This window comes from Pteropus medius, unplaced genomic scaffold (genome assembly GCF_902729225.1).
Source record: "Pteropus medius unplaced genomic scaffold, Ma_sr-lr_union100, whole genome shotgun sequence".
In the NCBI taxonomy this organism is placed as follows: Eukaryota; Metazoa; Chordata; class Mammalia; order Chiroptera; family Pteropodidae; genus Pteropus; species Pteropus medius.
Window position 1 is genome coordinate 5,368,503 of NW_024344436.1, and position 15,210 is coordinate 5,383,712.

Here is a 15,210-nt window from a genome sequence, read left to right on the forward strand (position 1 = left end):
GACACATGCTACAATGTGCATGAACCTTGAGGACATTATGCTAAGCGAAATAAGCCAGTCACAAAAGGCCAAATACCGTCTGATTCCACATATACAAGATCCCTAGAGCAATCAAATTCAGAGACACAAAGTAGAATGGTGGTTGCCAGGGGCCAAGGGAAATGGAGAGTTTTTATCTAATAAATATAGAGTTTCCATTTGGGAAGATGAAGAAATTCTGGAGATGGATGGTGGTGATGGTTGCACAACACTGTGAATATTCTTAATGTTGCTGAAATCTACACCTAAAAGTGGTCAAGATGGTAAATTTCATGTAATGTATTTTACCACAATTTAAAAAAATTAAATTTAAAAAAGAAGAGAATGTGCGATAGGAGATATCTTTGAATATCTCTGCAGTTTGCAACATCTTTGGAAAATACAGTCTGGCACAGAATCATGCATACACACAGTTTGGGGTCTTGTGTATCTCATCTGATTTTGCATCTGTAAAATTCACACAAGTTGTGTGTTGCTCCGCTTTGTTCATTTTCACAGCTGCATAATATTTCTCCATGTGAATATATCCTGATATAATTACCCTGGTAGCGAAGATGGACATTTGGGTGCACTCCAGTTTGAGGCTAATAATAATAAAAAAAAAGCCGCTGTGGATATTCGTCCTGTACACTGTCCCCAGTGCACATGGGCACTTGTTTCTCTAGTTCACGGGATAGACGCTCATTTACCTCTTTTAGATAATGGCAAACTATTTTCCGAAGTGGTTGTACTAAACACTCCCATCAGGTATGTGAGAGGGCCTGTTGCTTCACCTCCACCCTTATAGCTGAGGGGCACCAGGAGGCAGTTAACTGACACCCGCTTGGGTTCCCTCTTGTCAGGACCTGCATCATTCCCCACAGCTGAGCGGAGAGGGTTGGTGTTTGCAAAGGACCGTGTCTGCTTCTTCCCGGGACAAAGTGGCTACCATGGCTCAGCTGGAAGCTGCAACCCTCCTTCTCCCGGGTCCAAGGCTCCTTGTCCTCCACCCTGGTTTATGCTTCTGTCTCACTCCATCTCCTTCCTCTCTTTCAAAAACTCTTCAAAGCCTCACAAAATTTCTTGCCCACTAATGATATTCTTTATTATTTTCCACAATGCCATGGGTTTATTAGCTTTCAACATCTGTACTGTTAGATGTAGTGGGACACTCTATAGTGGGAGGGAGGGGAATGCTGTAGGTGAGTTCTGTCTGTTGTCTCGAACCCTGTCCTTGGCCCAGGGTCTCTGACTCCCTCCTGCCTCTCTGGCCTTGAGCTTCATGGGCCCCCTGAGCCCAGCGGGTGGCTGAGGATGGTCCTTTACTCCCTAGGAATGGGAGGCCTCTTGACTGCTGAAAGACTACATTGTACCTTTCCTGGCAGCTAGATGTAGCCATGTGACTGTTGTGGAATGGTGGCTTCTGGAAAATCTGAACTTCCCGGGCAACCTGGGCTTGTGGTTTTGTTCCTGTGTGCTCTCTTCCAGGCATCACCCAGGTGCTAAAGGTGGGGGTGAGCTTTTATTGTTCTACTGTTGTGTCCCCTTCCTTTTCCTCACCTTGCTGGTGCTGTTACTGCTCTTGCCCAGGATCTCCCCTTTCCAGGAATACCTGTTCCCACCTTCACCCTGGTGAACTACTCATTCCTCTAAACCCACATTAGGGAAGGCTCCTCTCTACAACCTCCGAGCTGCCCGGGTAGGTGGCATTTTTCCATCTGCCCAGCCTTTCTTCGCCCTGTCACTCAGTCTGTGGGATCTAGAATAAGGGCAGGAGAAGGCACAGTCTGAGGCAGCATCCTAGGCTTTGTGGATGTTCATTTGGCCAGCATTTGCTGTAGGAGTTGGGCCCAGCCAAGGCCAGTCATGAGACTGGGCATCTTGGCTCTGCCTTTTTTGGTTAAAGTGTGAAGAGAAGTGGGTGTCTGCAGGGGGTGAACAGAGGCAGATGAAGGGTGAGTTTGCCTGCTCCAGGTCCTGCCGTTCTTCCTGGGCGAGTGAGCGAGCCGGGAGGTGCCAGATCCTCCTGATTCTGGGAAGATCTGAGGGCCAGGACAGTGTCCCCACATCTTTGGCGTGGTCAGCCTGGCCCTAGATGTCCAGCTCTGACTCACTTCTTGTTTGGGCAAAGGCTGGCCTGGGTGCCAGGTCCCTAGGGCTTGACAAAGGCAGGGCAAGCAGAGATAGGATCGGAGGACCAGCTCCTGGGAACAGTGTGGGTACCCAGCTTGTGTTTACAGCTGCTTCCTGCTCTTGGCTCTCTGTCTGGCAAGCTGGGTGTGGTGACCATCTGAGGAGGAGGAGGTAGGAGGGTCCTCTCCAGTGGACCCTGTGCACCAGTCCTGAGTGTACAAAACAATCACAGGGCACCGGGGACAATAGCATGGGAGCTTACAGCTGGTGACAGGGTTAAAACCTTCTAAGGCTTTGGTGTTACGGGGGAGGAGGGCAAAGATGTTAATGTTAGAGGTTTTTACCTTTAGAAAGTGACCACAGAAAGTATTATTTCCAAACAGGTAAAAAGGAAAAAAGGAAATAAGAAAAGACAAAAGAATTAATCCAAAAAAAAAAAGACGGAAAGGAGGAGTGGGCAGGACATAAGCTGTTACAAATAAATCCACTGTAATCACAAAAAATGTAAAGAGACCAAGTGTTCCAGATACAGGAAAAGATTGTCATACTGTAGGGGGAAAAATCTATCTTTCAGCAATTACAGGAGACTCTCTTACAACTTAAAGAAACACAATATTGGTGGTCGAAGGATAGAAAGATATACCATGCAAAGACTAACCAAGAGTGAACTTGTGAGCTATGTTCATATCAGATGAAGCACAATTAAAACAGCAAAGCCTGAAACTGACTTGTTGGAAATACAAATATAAAGCCAAGGTTCTGTAATACTAACAAAAGAGTAAGAGAGAGAGAGAGAGAGGCAGCACAAATAAAAACACTAGGAGAGCAAAGGAGAATTAACCATAGATGTGCCAGAGAGTGAAGAGAAATATAAGAGGCTATTTGTCAACTTTATGCTAAACAGATAAACTGGATAGTTTCTTATAAAACACAATTTTCCAGAATGGAATCCAAAAAAATTTTAAAACCTTAATTGTCTTACAGTGAAAGAAATGTAATCAGTAATTTAAAATCAACGCCCCGCCATGTTCAAATAGCTCTGTAAACAAATTCCACCTTTTCGGAAACATATTGATCCGATCTTGTACAATTTATTTAAGAGAAGAGGAAAATAGGAAACATACTCACCTCATTTTTACAAGGCTAATATAACCTTGGTATGCAAACTAAATAAGAACAGGACAAGAAATAAAATTACTGGAAAATCTCACTCATCAACATTGATGCAAACTGAATCCAATAATGTATGAGAAAGATAAATCATCATGGCCAAGTTGGGTTTATCCCCAGAATGTAAGGTTGGTGTAACATTATAAAATTATATAATATGAATCACCATATTAACAGATTAACAGAATAAAGGAGAAAAACCGCAGTAATATTTCAATAGATGGAGAAAAACTATCCAATGAAATTCAATTCATTCATAATAAAAAATAAAAAAGAACAAAAATAGGAATAGAAGGAAATAGAATAAAAGGCATCTACTAAGAAATTACAGCAGACGACATAATGATGAATGATCGCTGCCAGGTCACTGTTAGGTTAGCGGAAGGAGGAACGCACAAGGCCGAAGGGGTTAAGCAAGGTTTATTGTAGCAGAGTGTCAGCCGGGCTGAACCAAAGATGGCGTCAGCCCCAAATACCAGGGGACCTGAAACTTACATGGGACTTGAGGTGGCCTTTTTCGGTGGGAATATTTTGGGCGAGTAAATTGGCGGGGAAGGGAGGGAAGTCCCGTGGAAAGGGAGGTGAGCATGTAGCCATTGCCAACATGAACGTTGCAAGGTCGGGTTCCCACACAAAAGGTAAAGGGGGGTCTGGTTCCCACTCTATAGGGGTAAGGGATAGGACCCTCCTGGACCTAACAGTCAAGACTTCTATACGATGTGCTCCACTGGACATCCCAGCCAGTGTGGTGAAACAAGATAAGGAAACAAAAGGTACAGGATTCAGAAAGAACACAAAACTCTTCTTATTATTTGCAGATGATATGATTTTCTATGTGGAAAACCCAATGGCACCTACAAATAAACTGTTAAAGTTAACTAAGGGTGCTGGAATGAAAGTGAAATTCATTTGCATTTCTATACATTAGCAAAAATCAGTTAGAATATGCAATTTTAAAAACATCCAATCTGAAATAGCAACAAAAACATAAAGAACCCTGGAATAAATCTAATAAAAGAAGCATAACCCTCTCATATAGTAAAAATAATATCTGTGGCATTTCTTATGTGCCATTACTACTCTAAGCACTTCAATTCATTTTATTTCCTTTGCTTATTAGCTATACTTCGTTCTGATTTTTTTTTTTAGTGATTGCTTTATTGTTTACAGAATAGATTTATTACTTAATGTACCATTAAATTTCTTTTAAATTTGTTGGGGGATTATTTTTTTCGATTTAACAAAGGTCCATTTTTATTTATTTTTTATTTTTTTTATTGAAAATTATTCGGGTGACATTGGTCAACAAAATCCAATAAGTTTCAAGTATATAATTCAACAGTATATTATAAAATCTAACTTTGGATGTTGAACACACTCAGTATGTATGTAGATACATACTGAGTGTGTTCAACATCCAAAGTTAGATTTTCTTCCATCATCAAATATTTGACCCCTTTTACCCCCATTTACCTCCTCCCTTCCCCACTTCCATCTGGTAACCACTAATCTACTGTCCATGTCCATAAGTCTCTGTCATGTTTGTTTGCTGCTTTTAGTTATATCCCATATAACTCTATGAGTGATATCATGTAGTTTTCTACATTTTCTGTCTGATTTATTTCACTTAGCATGATTATCTCAAGATCCATCCATGTTGTTGCAGATGGCAGTATTTCATCTTTTCTTATGGCTTAGTAATATTCCATGTTTGTGTCTTTACACTTTCTTGATGCTATCCTGTTAAGCACAGAAGTTTTAAATTTTGATTATATCCAATTAATCTAGTTTTTTTCTTTTGACATTTGTGCTTTTGGTGTTTTCTCTAAGAAGGCTTTGCCTAACCTAAGGACACAAATATTTACTCCTATGTTTTCTTCTAAGAATCAGGTATACGATCTATTTGCAGTTAAAATTTCTGTATGATATCAGTAAGAGGTCTAACTTCATTCATTTGCCCTTGCCAAAAATCAATTGACCATAAATATGAGGGGTTTTTTTTTCCTGGACTCTCAATTCTATTCTCTCGGTCTACATGTCTAGCCTTCTATTAGTGCCACACTGTTTTAGTTAGTGTAACTTTGTAGTAAGTTTTGAAATCAGTTTTGAATTTCCTTTTTCAAGATCATTTTGGTTATTTTGGATCCCTTGAATTTCAATATTAATTTTAAGGTCACTTTGTCAATTTCTGCCAAAAAGCCATCTGAGATTTTGATAGGGATTTTGTTGAATCTCTAGATCAATTTAGGGAGCAGTGCCATCTTAACAGTAGTAAGTGTTTCGATCTATCTATCATGATATATCTTTCTATTTATTTAGGTCTTATTTAACTTCTTTCAACAATGTTTACTGTTTACAGTGTACAAGTTTCTCACTTATTTTGTTAAATTCCTAAGTATTTTATTTATTCTTTTTAAGTATCTTATTCTTTTCAATACTATTGTAATTGTTTTCTTAATTTTATTTTTACATTGTTCATTGCTAGTGTATAGAAACAATTGTTTTTGTGTGTTAACCTTATACTTTTGCTAAATTTGTTTAATTCTAATAAAATTATAGTAGATTCTTGAGGATTTTGTGTATACAATATCATTTCATCTATAAATGGTGATAGTTTCACTTCTTCCTTTACAATCTTGGCCTTCTAATTCTTTTCTTGTCTAATTGCCCTGTTTAAAACCCCCAATACAATTAAATAAAAGTAGTGAGTGCAGACATCCTTGTCTTGTTCCTTATCTTAGGGGGAAAGTGTCCAGTCTTTCATCATTAATATGATGTTAACTGTGAGTTTTTCATAGATGTCCTTTATTAGATGGAAGAAGAGCCCTTCTATTCCTAGTTTGCTCTGTGTTTTTAACAAGAAAGGATGTTGGATTTAAGTGCTTATTCTGTGTCTATTGAGATGATCATATTGTTTTTGTTCTTGATTCTTTCGATATGGTGTACTACATTAGTTGATTTTTGGATATTAAAACAATTTTACATTCCTGGAATAAATCGCATTTGGTCATGCATAGTCTTTTTTTGTATGTTGTTGGATTCAGTTTGCTAATATATTGTTGAGTATTTTTACATCTCTATTCATAAGAGTTACCGGTTGTAGTTTTCTTGTGATGTCTTTGTCCGACTTTGGATCAGGGCAATTCTGGCCTCAGAGTGAGTTAGGAAGTGTTCCTCCCTCTTCTATTTTTTTGTAAGCATTTAAAACTGATCGGTGTTAGTTCTTTTAACACTTGGTAGAATTTACTAGTGAAGTCATCTGGTCCTGGACTTTTCTTTGTTGGAAGTTTTTAAATGACTAACTCAATCTCTTTACTTGTTATAGATTTATTCAGATTTTCTGTTTCTTCTTAACTCAGGTTTGGTAGTTTGTGTTTCTAAGAATTTGTCCATTTCATCTAGGTATCTACTTTGTTGGCACACAATTGTTCATAGTATTCCCTTATAATCACTTTCATTATTAACAAGATATCATTAGTGATATCTCATCTTTCATTCCTGATTTCAGTAATTTGCCTTCTCCTTTTAAAAAAACATTTATTTAACCAAGTTTTAATTGTGTTGACTTTTCAAAGAACCAACTTTTACTTTCATTGATTTTGAGGTTTGTTGCCCAGAATATGGTCCGTCTTGGCATAGGTTCTCTGGGCACTTGAGAAGGATGTGTATTCTGCTGTTGTCTTATACTCCTATCATTATATATATTAGGTACTGTTATATAAATATTGATTAGACCTGTTGTTCGATGGTGTTGTTGAGTTCTTCCATCTTCTTTCTGATCTTTTGTCTAGTTGTTCTATCAGTTGTTGAGAAAGAAGTGTTGAAACTTCAACTATAATTGTCAGTTTTTGCTTCACTTATTTTCCAGCTCTGTTGTTTGGCACAGACACATTTAGAATTGCTCTGTCTTTTCGGTGCGTTGACACTTTCTTCACTATAATATCTTTTTCTGTCCCTGGTACATTTCTTAATGAAGTCTACTTGATCTGATATTAATACAGTAACTCCTACATTTATTTGTTTATGTAGTATATCTTTTCCTGTCCTTTTGCTTTCATTGTATTTGAGTGAGTTTCTTTTAAATAGCATGTATTTGGGTCATGTTTTTATGTCTACTCAACCAATCTCTGTTGTTTAATTGTCCTATTTAGAGCACTTACATTTAGTGCAATTATTGATATGGTAAGGCATAAGTCTGACACTTTATTTTTGTTTTCTGTTTGTTTGTTCTCTCTTTTCTTGTTTGTTTACTTTTTCCTACCTTCCTGTGGTTTAATTGGACATCTTGTAGAATTCTACTTGGATCTATAGCATGTTAAGTGTGTCTCTTTGTATAGCTTTTTAGTGGTTGCTCTAGGATTACATTACATAAGCATAACTCATCAAAGTCTACTGGTGCCAACATTTTACCATTTAGAGTGAAGTATAGAAAAGATATCTCCCTTTATGTCCCATTACCCTCCCCTATTCATATTATAATTATCTTAGATATTTCCTCTATCTACACTGAGAGCAACTTTAGGCAGTGTAATAATTTTTGTTTTAACCATCAAACATAATTTAGAAAACTCAAGAGGAGAAGGTAAGTCTATTGTACTTAGCAAGATTTGGCTTATCATGTTCTTTTTTCCTTCTTGCTGTTCAAAGATTCCTCCTTTCATCATTTCCTTTCTGTTTAAGAAACATCTTTTAACCATTCTTTACAGCACATCTACTGATGACAAATTCTCTTAGTTTGCCTTAGGAGAATATATTTATTTCTCCTTCATTTCTGAAGAATATATTTACTAGATATAGAATTCTGGGTTGACATTTTTTTCTTCTAGCACTTAAAACAAAGTGCTATTCTTTGGTCTCCGTGGTTTCTGATGAGAAACCTTCAGCTGTTTGACTTGTTTTCCCCCTATAGGTGAAGTGTCCTTTTTATTCTGGCTCCTTTCGATATTTTCTTTTGTCTTTGGTTGTCAGAACTTTAATTATGATGTGTCTTGGTGTGGATTTCTTTGGGTTCACCCTGTTTAGGGTTTGGGCAACACCTTGAATCTATAGGCTCTTCCTTTCCTTTTTGCTAATTTTAGGACATTTCCAGATATTATTTGAGTACTTTTTTTTTTTAACCCTACCTTCTTTCTCTTCTCCTCCAATGACATGGATGTTAGATCTTTTGTTGCAATCCCATGTTTCCCGAGGCTCTCCTCTTTTTTCAGTCTACATTCTTTCTCTTGTTTAGATGTGATAATCATAGGATGTGCTGTTTCCAACAGATAAAGTGAGAAAAACATCAATGCTCTATGTGGGTACATAGACAATTCTCCAAAGAGGAAATAAAAATGAGCTTTATGAATTGGGAAAGAAAATTTAACCTCATTACTGTTCAAAGAAATGCAGATTAAAGTAGGATACTATTTTCTACCTATTCAATTGGTAAGCTTAAAACTGTGAATACCCAGTGCTGGTGATAGGCAGTGAAAATTCATACTCACTGATACAACCTCCTGGGCGTGAGCCAAAAATTTTACTTCGAGGAATTTTTCCTGAGAAAATTATCCAAAATGCCAAGGCTTATAAATAATGACATTCATAGCAGCATTATTTATAACAGAAAAATATCATTTATAAGACTATGTCTTGAGAGATGGTTGCATAACCAGAAGTCATCATCATTAACGTTAATCCAGTGTCCACCTTGAGCCAAGAAGTGCTGTCCACTAAGCCCCTTGACAACCCTTTGATGTCAAGCCCATTATCGTCTCCAGATTGCCCTGGTCATGCTTCGCCCCACCCTGGGAGTGGCAGAGACTGATGATTCCATCCTGGCTCTGTCCAATTCTCAAGGCCATCTTCCGGGAAGTTAGAAACAAAGATAATCAAGAGGATGTTTTTAACAAAGTAGGGACATGTTTATAACATGATGCTACATAAAATATGAGGATCCAGAATTACTCTTTGATTTTAGGTGAAAAGGGCATAAAATTGTTATGAAATTCAGAGAAGGAAGGAATCTTAGAAGGCAGGAATTGGGAGAGAGGCCATGGAGGCAGTATAGGCATGAGGGATGGAGGGGCAGCAAGGGCACTGTTATTTCACAGAACCATGACTAGCTTCCCCTAGGCTCCTAGATGGGGAGTTGCACCACGCAGAGACCACAATCTGATGCAGTCCATGAAGACACAGGGGTCTATAGGATCCTGGGGCCCTGTCAACCAGAGCTCCCTGCCTCCACCTCCTTACTTACTGGGGAAGGTAAAGCCACAGTGCCCTCTAATTCTGACAAACAGCCAGTGGTGCCCACTGTCAAGGACCAGACTGTAGTCAGATGAGCTGTGAAGGTCAAGAAAGCCAGGAAGGATGTCTTGGAAACCTGGAGGGAGTTCAGGAATGGCAGCAGAGGACCCAGGATCAGAGATGGCCTCCCTTCCAACCTTGCAGTCTTCACCATGAAGAGTTTTGCAACCAATGGTGAAACTAAGGCAAGGAGAGGCCAACTCACTAGTCTGAATTGTGAATTCACTGGCTGTTTGTCAATGCCTGTTCTGCACATCAGTGCAGGTGGTGCCCCTCCCACTCAGGGCACCACATGCCCCCAGAGCAGGGCCAGGTGACACTGAGGACCCAAGCAGCCTCTTGAAGTAGTGGCTTGTTCCAAGAAACATTTGCCACATTGGAGGAAGACATCCTTAACTGTTTCAAAGCTGAAAAATAGAAGAAATACTGTTTTTCACTTCCCCTGAAATAAAATTGCTTAACTAGGAGCTTCTCAAAACCCAATCCCCTGGAATATGGAGCCTAAATTTAAATTGTCTTTGGAAGGTCACCGGATCACCTTTATGCAGGGTCAGCCAGCAGTTGCTCAAGATAACTGCTTTTCTGCTGACTCAGGCCTTTCCCTCACACAATTAATGAGATCCTGCTGCACTTCCCCTGAGAAAGAGAACAATGGCTGTAGATGAGCAGGTGGCCTTGGCTGGCATGCTGGCCAGTGAGCCCTTCTTCAGAGATCAGGGATTAACATTCCTACCCAGCCCCAAATCCCCTTTGAACCTGGCTTGCAGGCCCACCATGTGACATTGGTCACACGGGCCTCTGTCTGCCCCTCAGGCACTTTGCCCCTTCCTACCTTTGGGCTCTTGCATGAACTTCTTCCCTCGATCTTGGCTGAATTGTCAGTTTCCCAAAGAGGCCATCACTCAGTGCCACACTGCCGTCTCTTTCCCCCAGGCTATCGGCACACCTGAAATGGCCCTACCCAGTTACTGGTGGAGGGCAGGAGCTCCCTGAGTTGTGCTCCACCAGAGACAGCAGGTAGTCAAGAGACCCTTCTGAATGGAAGGAAGGGTGGGTTGTCTTCATGCTCTTCCTGGGTGTGAACTGGGCCTTTCTTTGGTGGCTCTGGTTCCACTGTGGGCTGGGACCGCAACCTCTACAGTAATGTCGAGGTAGCAATCAGATTGTGGGAGGTGGAGCTTGACAATCCTCTAGCAGCTCCCCAAGATACGGCGGGCTCACTGGGGGCAATATGGGGTACCAGGCTGAAGGTAGGTCCCAGGCTGGAGGTAGGTCCTGGGCTGGGCCCAAAGTGATGAAGAAAGAGAGGCAGGTAGGCAGGCGAAAGGGGTGATCTTCATGCAGCTGTAGCTCCAAGCTGGCTGGAGGAGCAGCAGGCAGTCCTCCACCTAGGACAGATGCATGAGGATGGCTGCTGTGTTGAGGATACTGGTGGGGAAAACCAACAAGAGCAGACAGAAAGTTCTAGCTTAGACCTCTAGGAGCAAGGCTGGGGTATGGGGGTAGAAAGGCCTCTGAGAGGAAGTGACTTCAGCAACACAATGCAGCAGATGAGCCGGCTCCAAGCCGAAGCACATGCGCTGCAGGCAGAAGAGGCCATGGGTGAGAGACAGACCAGCCTGAGGGACCAGAGTTGGGCAAGTCTGGGTGGTTTATGGTGTGCTGCTGAACTGGCCAGGCCCAATGCAGCCAGGCACAAGTAATCCTAGGCCACTCCCAGATGTCAGCACTTTGTTCATAGGCAGCGAGAGCCATGGAGGGTTTTAGGCAGAGTGTGAGCCAGGGGAGGGGCCTGCCAGGATGGCCCAGCTGCCCTGAGGAGAACAGCCCAAATGGGCAAAGGTGGAGCCTAGACGGCCGAGGAAGCCAGGGCAGTCATCCTGGGAAGACAGCAGTGTGGTGTGTGGTATGGGGACCCTGGGCAAGGTCCCTGGACTCGGGTTGGAGGGAGCAGGATTGAGGGAGTGGATAGGTGGTATGACTGGGCCCTCTGGAGTAGATGGCGGAGGGGATGTCCAGGAGGGTCTACGGGGTGGAGGAGGTGAGGCCCACAGATCTGCAGCCAGTAAGGTGGTGGCCGGGAGGAGGAAGTGGTCCTTGATGGAGGGAGGTGAGATGGGGGAAAGGAAGGGAGTCGAGCTTCCCTCCACACCCCATCCTCACCCACAGGGCCCAGCAAACTTCTCTCAGGCCTCTCGTCACGCTGAGGCAACAGGGTATTGGCCTTATCTCAGAGCCACCTGAGGAGGAAGGAACCAGGGCTCAGGAGGGTCAGATTTATCGAAGCTCCCATGGCTGTGGCTGGCCTTCTCTGTGGAGAGCCCTGTCTATCACAGCCAAGCACCTTGGACCAGAGGAAAGCATGGGAGTCTCAGTGGCCCCAGTCCAGGATGGAGTAGACTTTGCTGAAAACAAAGGGGCCGACAGGGAGTGTGGGGGTGAGGGTACCAGAAAGGAGCTGGTGCCCCCATGGGGTTGTGGGCTACAGGGCCTACTGACCCCACCTGAGTCTCAGGGGGGCCCAGTGTCCATCCCAGTGCGCCTTTTGAGAAACGGCTGGGCCATTGTGCAGAAGAATGCCCGGAAATCCCGTGCCTCCCTCCTCCAACAAGGATGGGGGCTCTTCCTCCCAGCCAGGAAACTCCAAGTTGGCTTCCGGAGGGTGGCCTTGGGGCTGGAGTGCCAGGGGTACCACTGCTACTGGTGGGAAGACAGAGCACAGACTCTTTTGTCTCTTTGTGTCTCTCCTGTCTGAGGGCCAGAGTAGGCCTGGAGCCTGGCGCCACCGGCTGCTCCTGAAAGTACAGCCGGTGTGCTGTGTCATTGGGGAGCACTAGGGACTTCCTGAAGTGATGTCGCCTGAGCAGGATCAACTCTGCCCCTGCCTCCTAGGATGGGGGATGGGCAGCATCTCAGGAAGAGGATTGGCCTTTGGGAAGGTTAGGAGGTCTAGGAAGTCCCGGAGGCAGGGGCAGAGTTGAGGGGTCTCCTAGGGCCATAGAAAGTTTCCTGTGCTGCTTGCTTTGTGCTGGGGCCTTAGGCCCCAGGGAAGCAGTGCTTGGAGGCCGGTGGCTCTGGGCAGGGCCTTAGACGAGGCTGGAGGCCAGCCTGACCTGCACGATCCTGCCCAGACTCTCCGCCTGTGGGAGAGACAGCGCCGCCAGGACTCAGAGGGGCACCTTGCAGTAAGGGTGCTGAGTAGGGGCCTGGGTCGGGCTTGGACTACAGGGCGAGCTTCCTGGAGGAATAGACCAAGATGTGCTTGGCTAACCCAGGAAAAGGGGCCACGAGAGCCACTCACCCCCCACCCCTCACCCCCGCCCCGGGATCCGGCAGACCTTGGCCAGGAAACTGTGGAGCTGCCCCGCGGTTAGGAACCATCAGGCTTGTTTGGGGAACTTGCAGGGGAAGCTGGGGACTGGTGCAGCCCTTAAATGGCGAGGGCGGCATTACAGGGAGGGGCAGGTAGGGCGCTGGCAGCCAGGACTAGAGCAAGCAAGCAAATGGTGCAGTAAGCCAGCGACGGAGGGCGGCGATGTTAGCCAAAAATTAAGAAGTTCCCCCGCTGGTCCCAGGCACGCGCAGTTCTTTCCCAAACTGCGGCTGCCAGGGGTCGCCATGATTGGCTGCGAGCCGCTGGCCCGCGCGCGGATTGGCTGCTTGGGGCTGGGGGGCCGGGCCGAGGGGTAGAGTCCGCCCCACGAACCTTCAAATAGGAAGCCCCCCGGAGACGCTGGCAGACCCAAGGGTGTGCTGCAGACTGCTGGGGCAGTGGACCGAGGGCGGTGAGCCCGGCGCGCGGGTACCAGGGTCCGTGCAGGGCGCCGACTTGCTCATCCGAGGTATCGCCGCCCCCGCCCCCTCACCCCCCGGTCCCGGGGCTTTCGGGCGCGCGTCTCACCTCCAGCCATGGGGTCGGCGGCTCTGGAGATCCTCGGCCTGGTGCTGTGCCTGGTGGGATGGGTGGGCCTGATCCTGGCATGTGGGCTGCCTATGTGGCAGGTGACCGCCTTCTTGGACCACAACATCGTGACGGCGCAGACCACCTGGAAGGGGCTGTGGATGTCGTGTGTGGTGCAGAGCACGGGGCACATGCAATGCAAGGTGTACGACTCAGTGCTGGCGCTGAGCACCGAGGTGCAGGCGGCGCGGGCGCTCACCGTGGGCGCCGTACTGCTGGCGCTGGTCGCCCTCTTCGTGACCCTGGCAGGCGCGCAGTGCACGACCTGCGTGGCCCCCGGTCCTGGCAAGGCGCGCGTGGCTCTCACGGGCGGCGCACTCTACTCGCTCTGCGGGTTGCTGGCACTCGTGCCGCTCTGTTGGTTCGCCAACATCGTGGTCCGCGAGTTTTACGACCCGACCGTACCCATGTCGCAGAAATACGAGCTGGGCGCGGCGCTGTACATAGGCTGGGCGGCCTCGGCGCTGCTCATGTGCGGCGGGGGCCTCGTGTGCTGCGGCGCCTGGGTCTGTGCTGGCCGCCCGGACCTCAGCTTCCCTGTCAAGTATTCGGCGCCTCGGCGGCCCGGGGCCGGCGGCGACTATGACAAGAAGAACTACGTCTGAAGGCGCCGGGCACCGCGAGGCCCCTTGCGCCAGTCGTGCCCCGGAGCCGGACTGGCCAGGGAGTCCCGCACGGACGGATGCCTGCTTTGGGCCGCGCCACGCACAAGCTCCGTGGAATGCCCAGCTCTGCGCCAGCACGCACGCCACCGACGGGACCCTGCCAGTGCCTGAAACCTGTCCACTCCAATTGCCACTCGCCGGGCCCTGCCCTGCCCTGAACAGGCGACACGCACTTAGGAGGACTCGCTCGGTTCTGTTCTCTGTGCGCAGTGCTGGCTCTGACGTGGGAATGGCGCCCGTTCCTTTGTTGTGTGGGCACTGGACTAAAGATGCCACTTCTCTCGTCCTCGGAGTCTGGGATGCCGCCGTACTTTCCAGCGGCTCCTGCTAAATCCAGAGGGGCAGACGGTGGGCCCAGGACCTTCAGCTGGGTTGCCTGAAGGATGTGTACAGCTGGCCTTTACCCCATCAGCGAGGTCTGAGCCCAGGGGGACCAAAAGACTTGGCCTGGACCTACCTCCTTTACCCCAGCAGCTCTCCAAGGGAGGCTTATGGGCACACTCAGATCCTGAGTGTGGGGCTGGGGTCCTGCCCTCCTTCATATCTTGGGGGACGGGTAAAAATTTGCTTAGTAAATGGTTTGAATATCCTCCCATCTGTGTCCTGTTCTCTGTCCAGTCATGCCTATGCCCAGTAGCTCCCATTCACCCACCCACCCAAGGACTCCTGTTTAAAAGGCTCCTGTGGGTACTCTCCCACATCTGGCTTCTTGGGTCCTTCCTGCCACTTGATCACTTTTCCTGCTAGGTGGAAAACAGCCACAGGTCACTAAATCCCAGGAAGGTGAGCCCTGTAGTTAGAAGAGCCTCTGCTGAGTCATGGGAGGAAAGGGGGAGGGAGACCCCAGCAGAGGATGCAGGTTGAACCCACCCCCTCCCAAGACAGTGCGTGGGGGCTTGGAATACAGGAAGTGCTGAGGGTAGGCTGCTAGGCTGCTGGGCTCCACAGGCTAGGTATTTTCCACCTGCCTCCTTGGCT

The 15,210-nt window shown here is 46.2% G+C and overlaps 1 protein-coding gene across 1 annotated transcript; it reads left to right on the forward strand.

Moving 5' to 3' along the window:
- The first annotated feature begins 13,322 nt into the window (after window positions 1–13,322).
- On the forward strand, window positions 13,323–14,822 carry CLDN5 (claudin 5). Its single transcript, XM_039872895.1, has one exon. It carries the CDS (start codon window positions 13,516–13,518, stop codon window positions 14,170–14,172), a length of 657 nt encoding a protein of 218 aa, XP_039728829.1. The 5' UTR covers window positions 13,323–13,515; the 3' UTR covers window positions 14,173–14,822.
- Window positions 14,823–15,210: the final 388 nt, after the last annotated feature.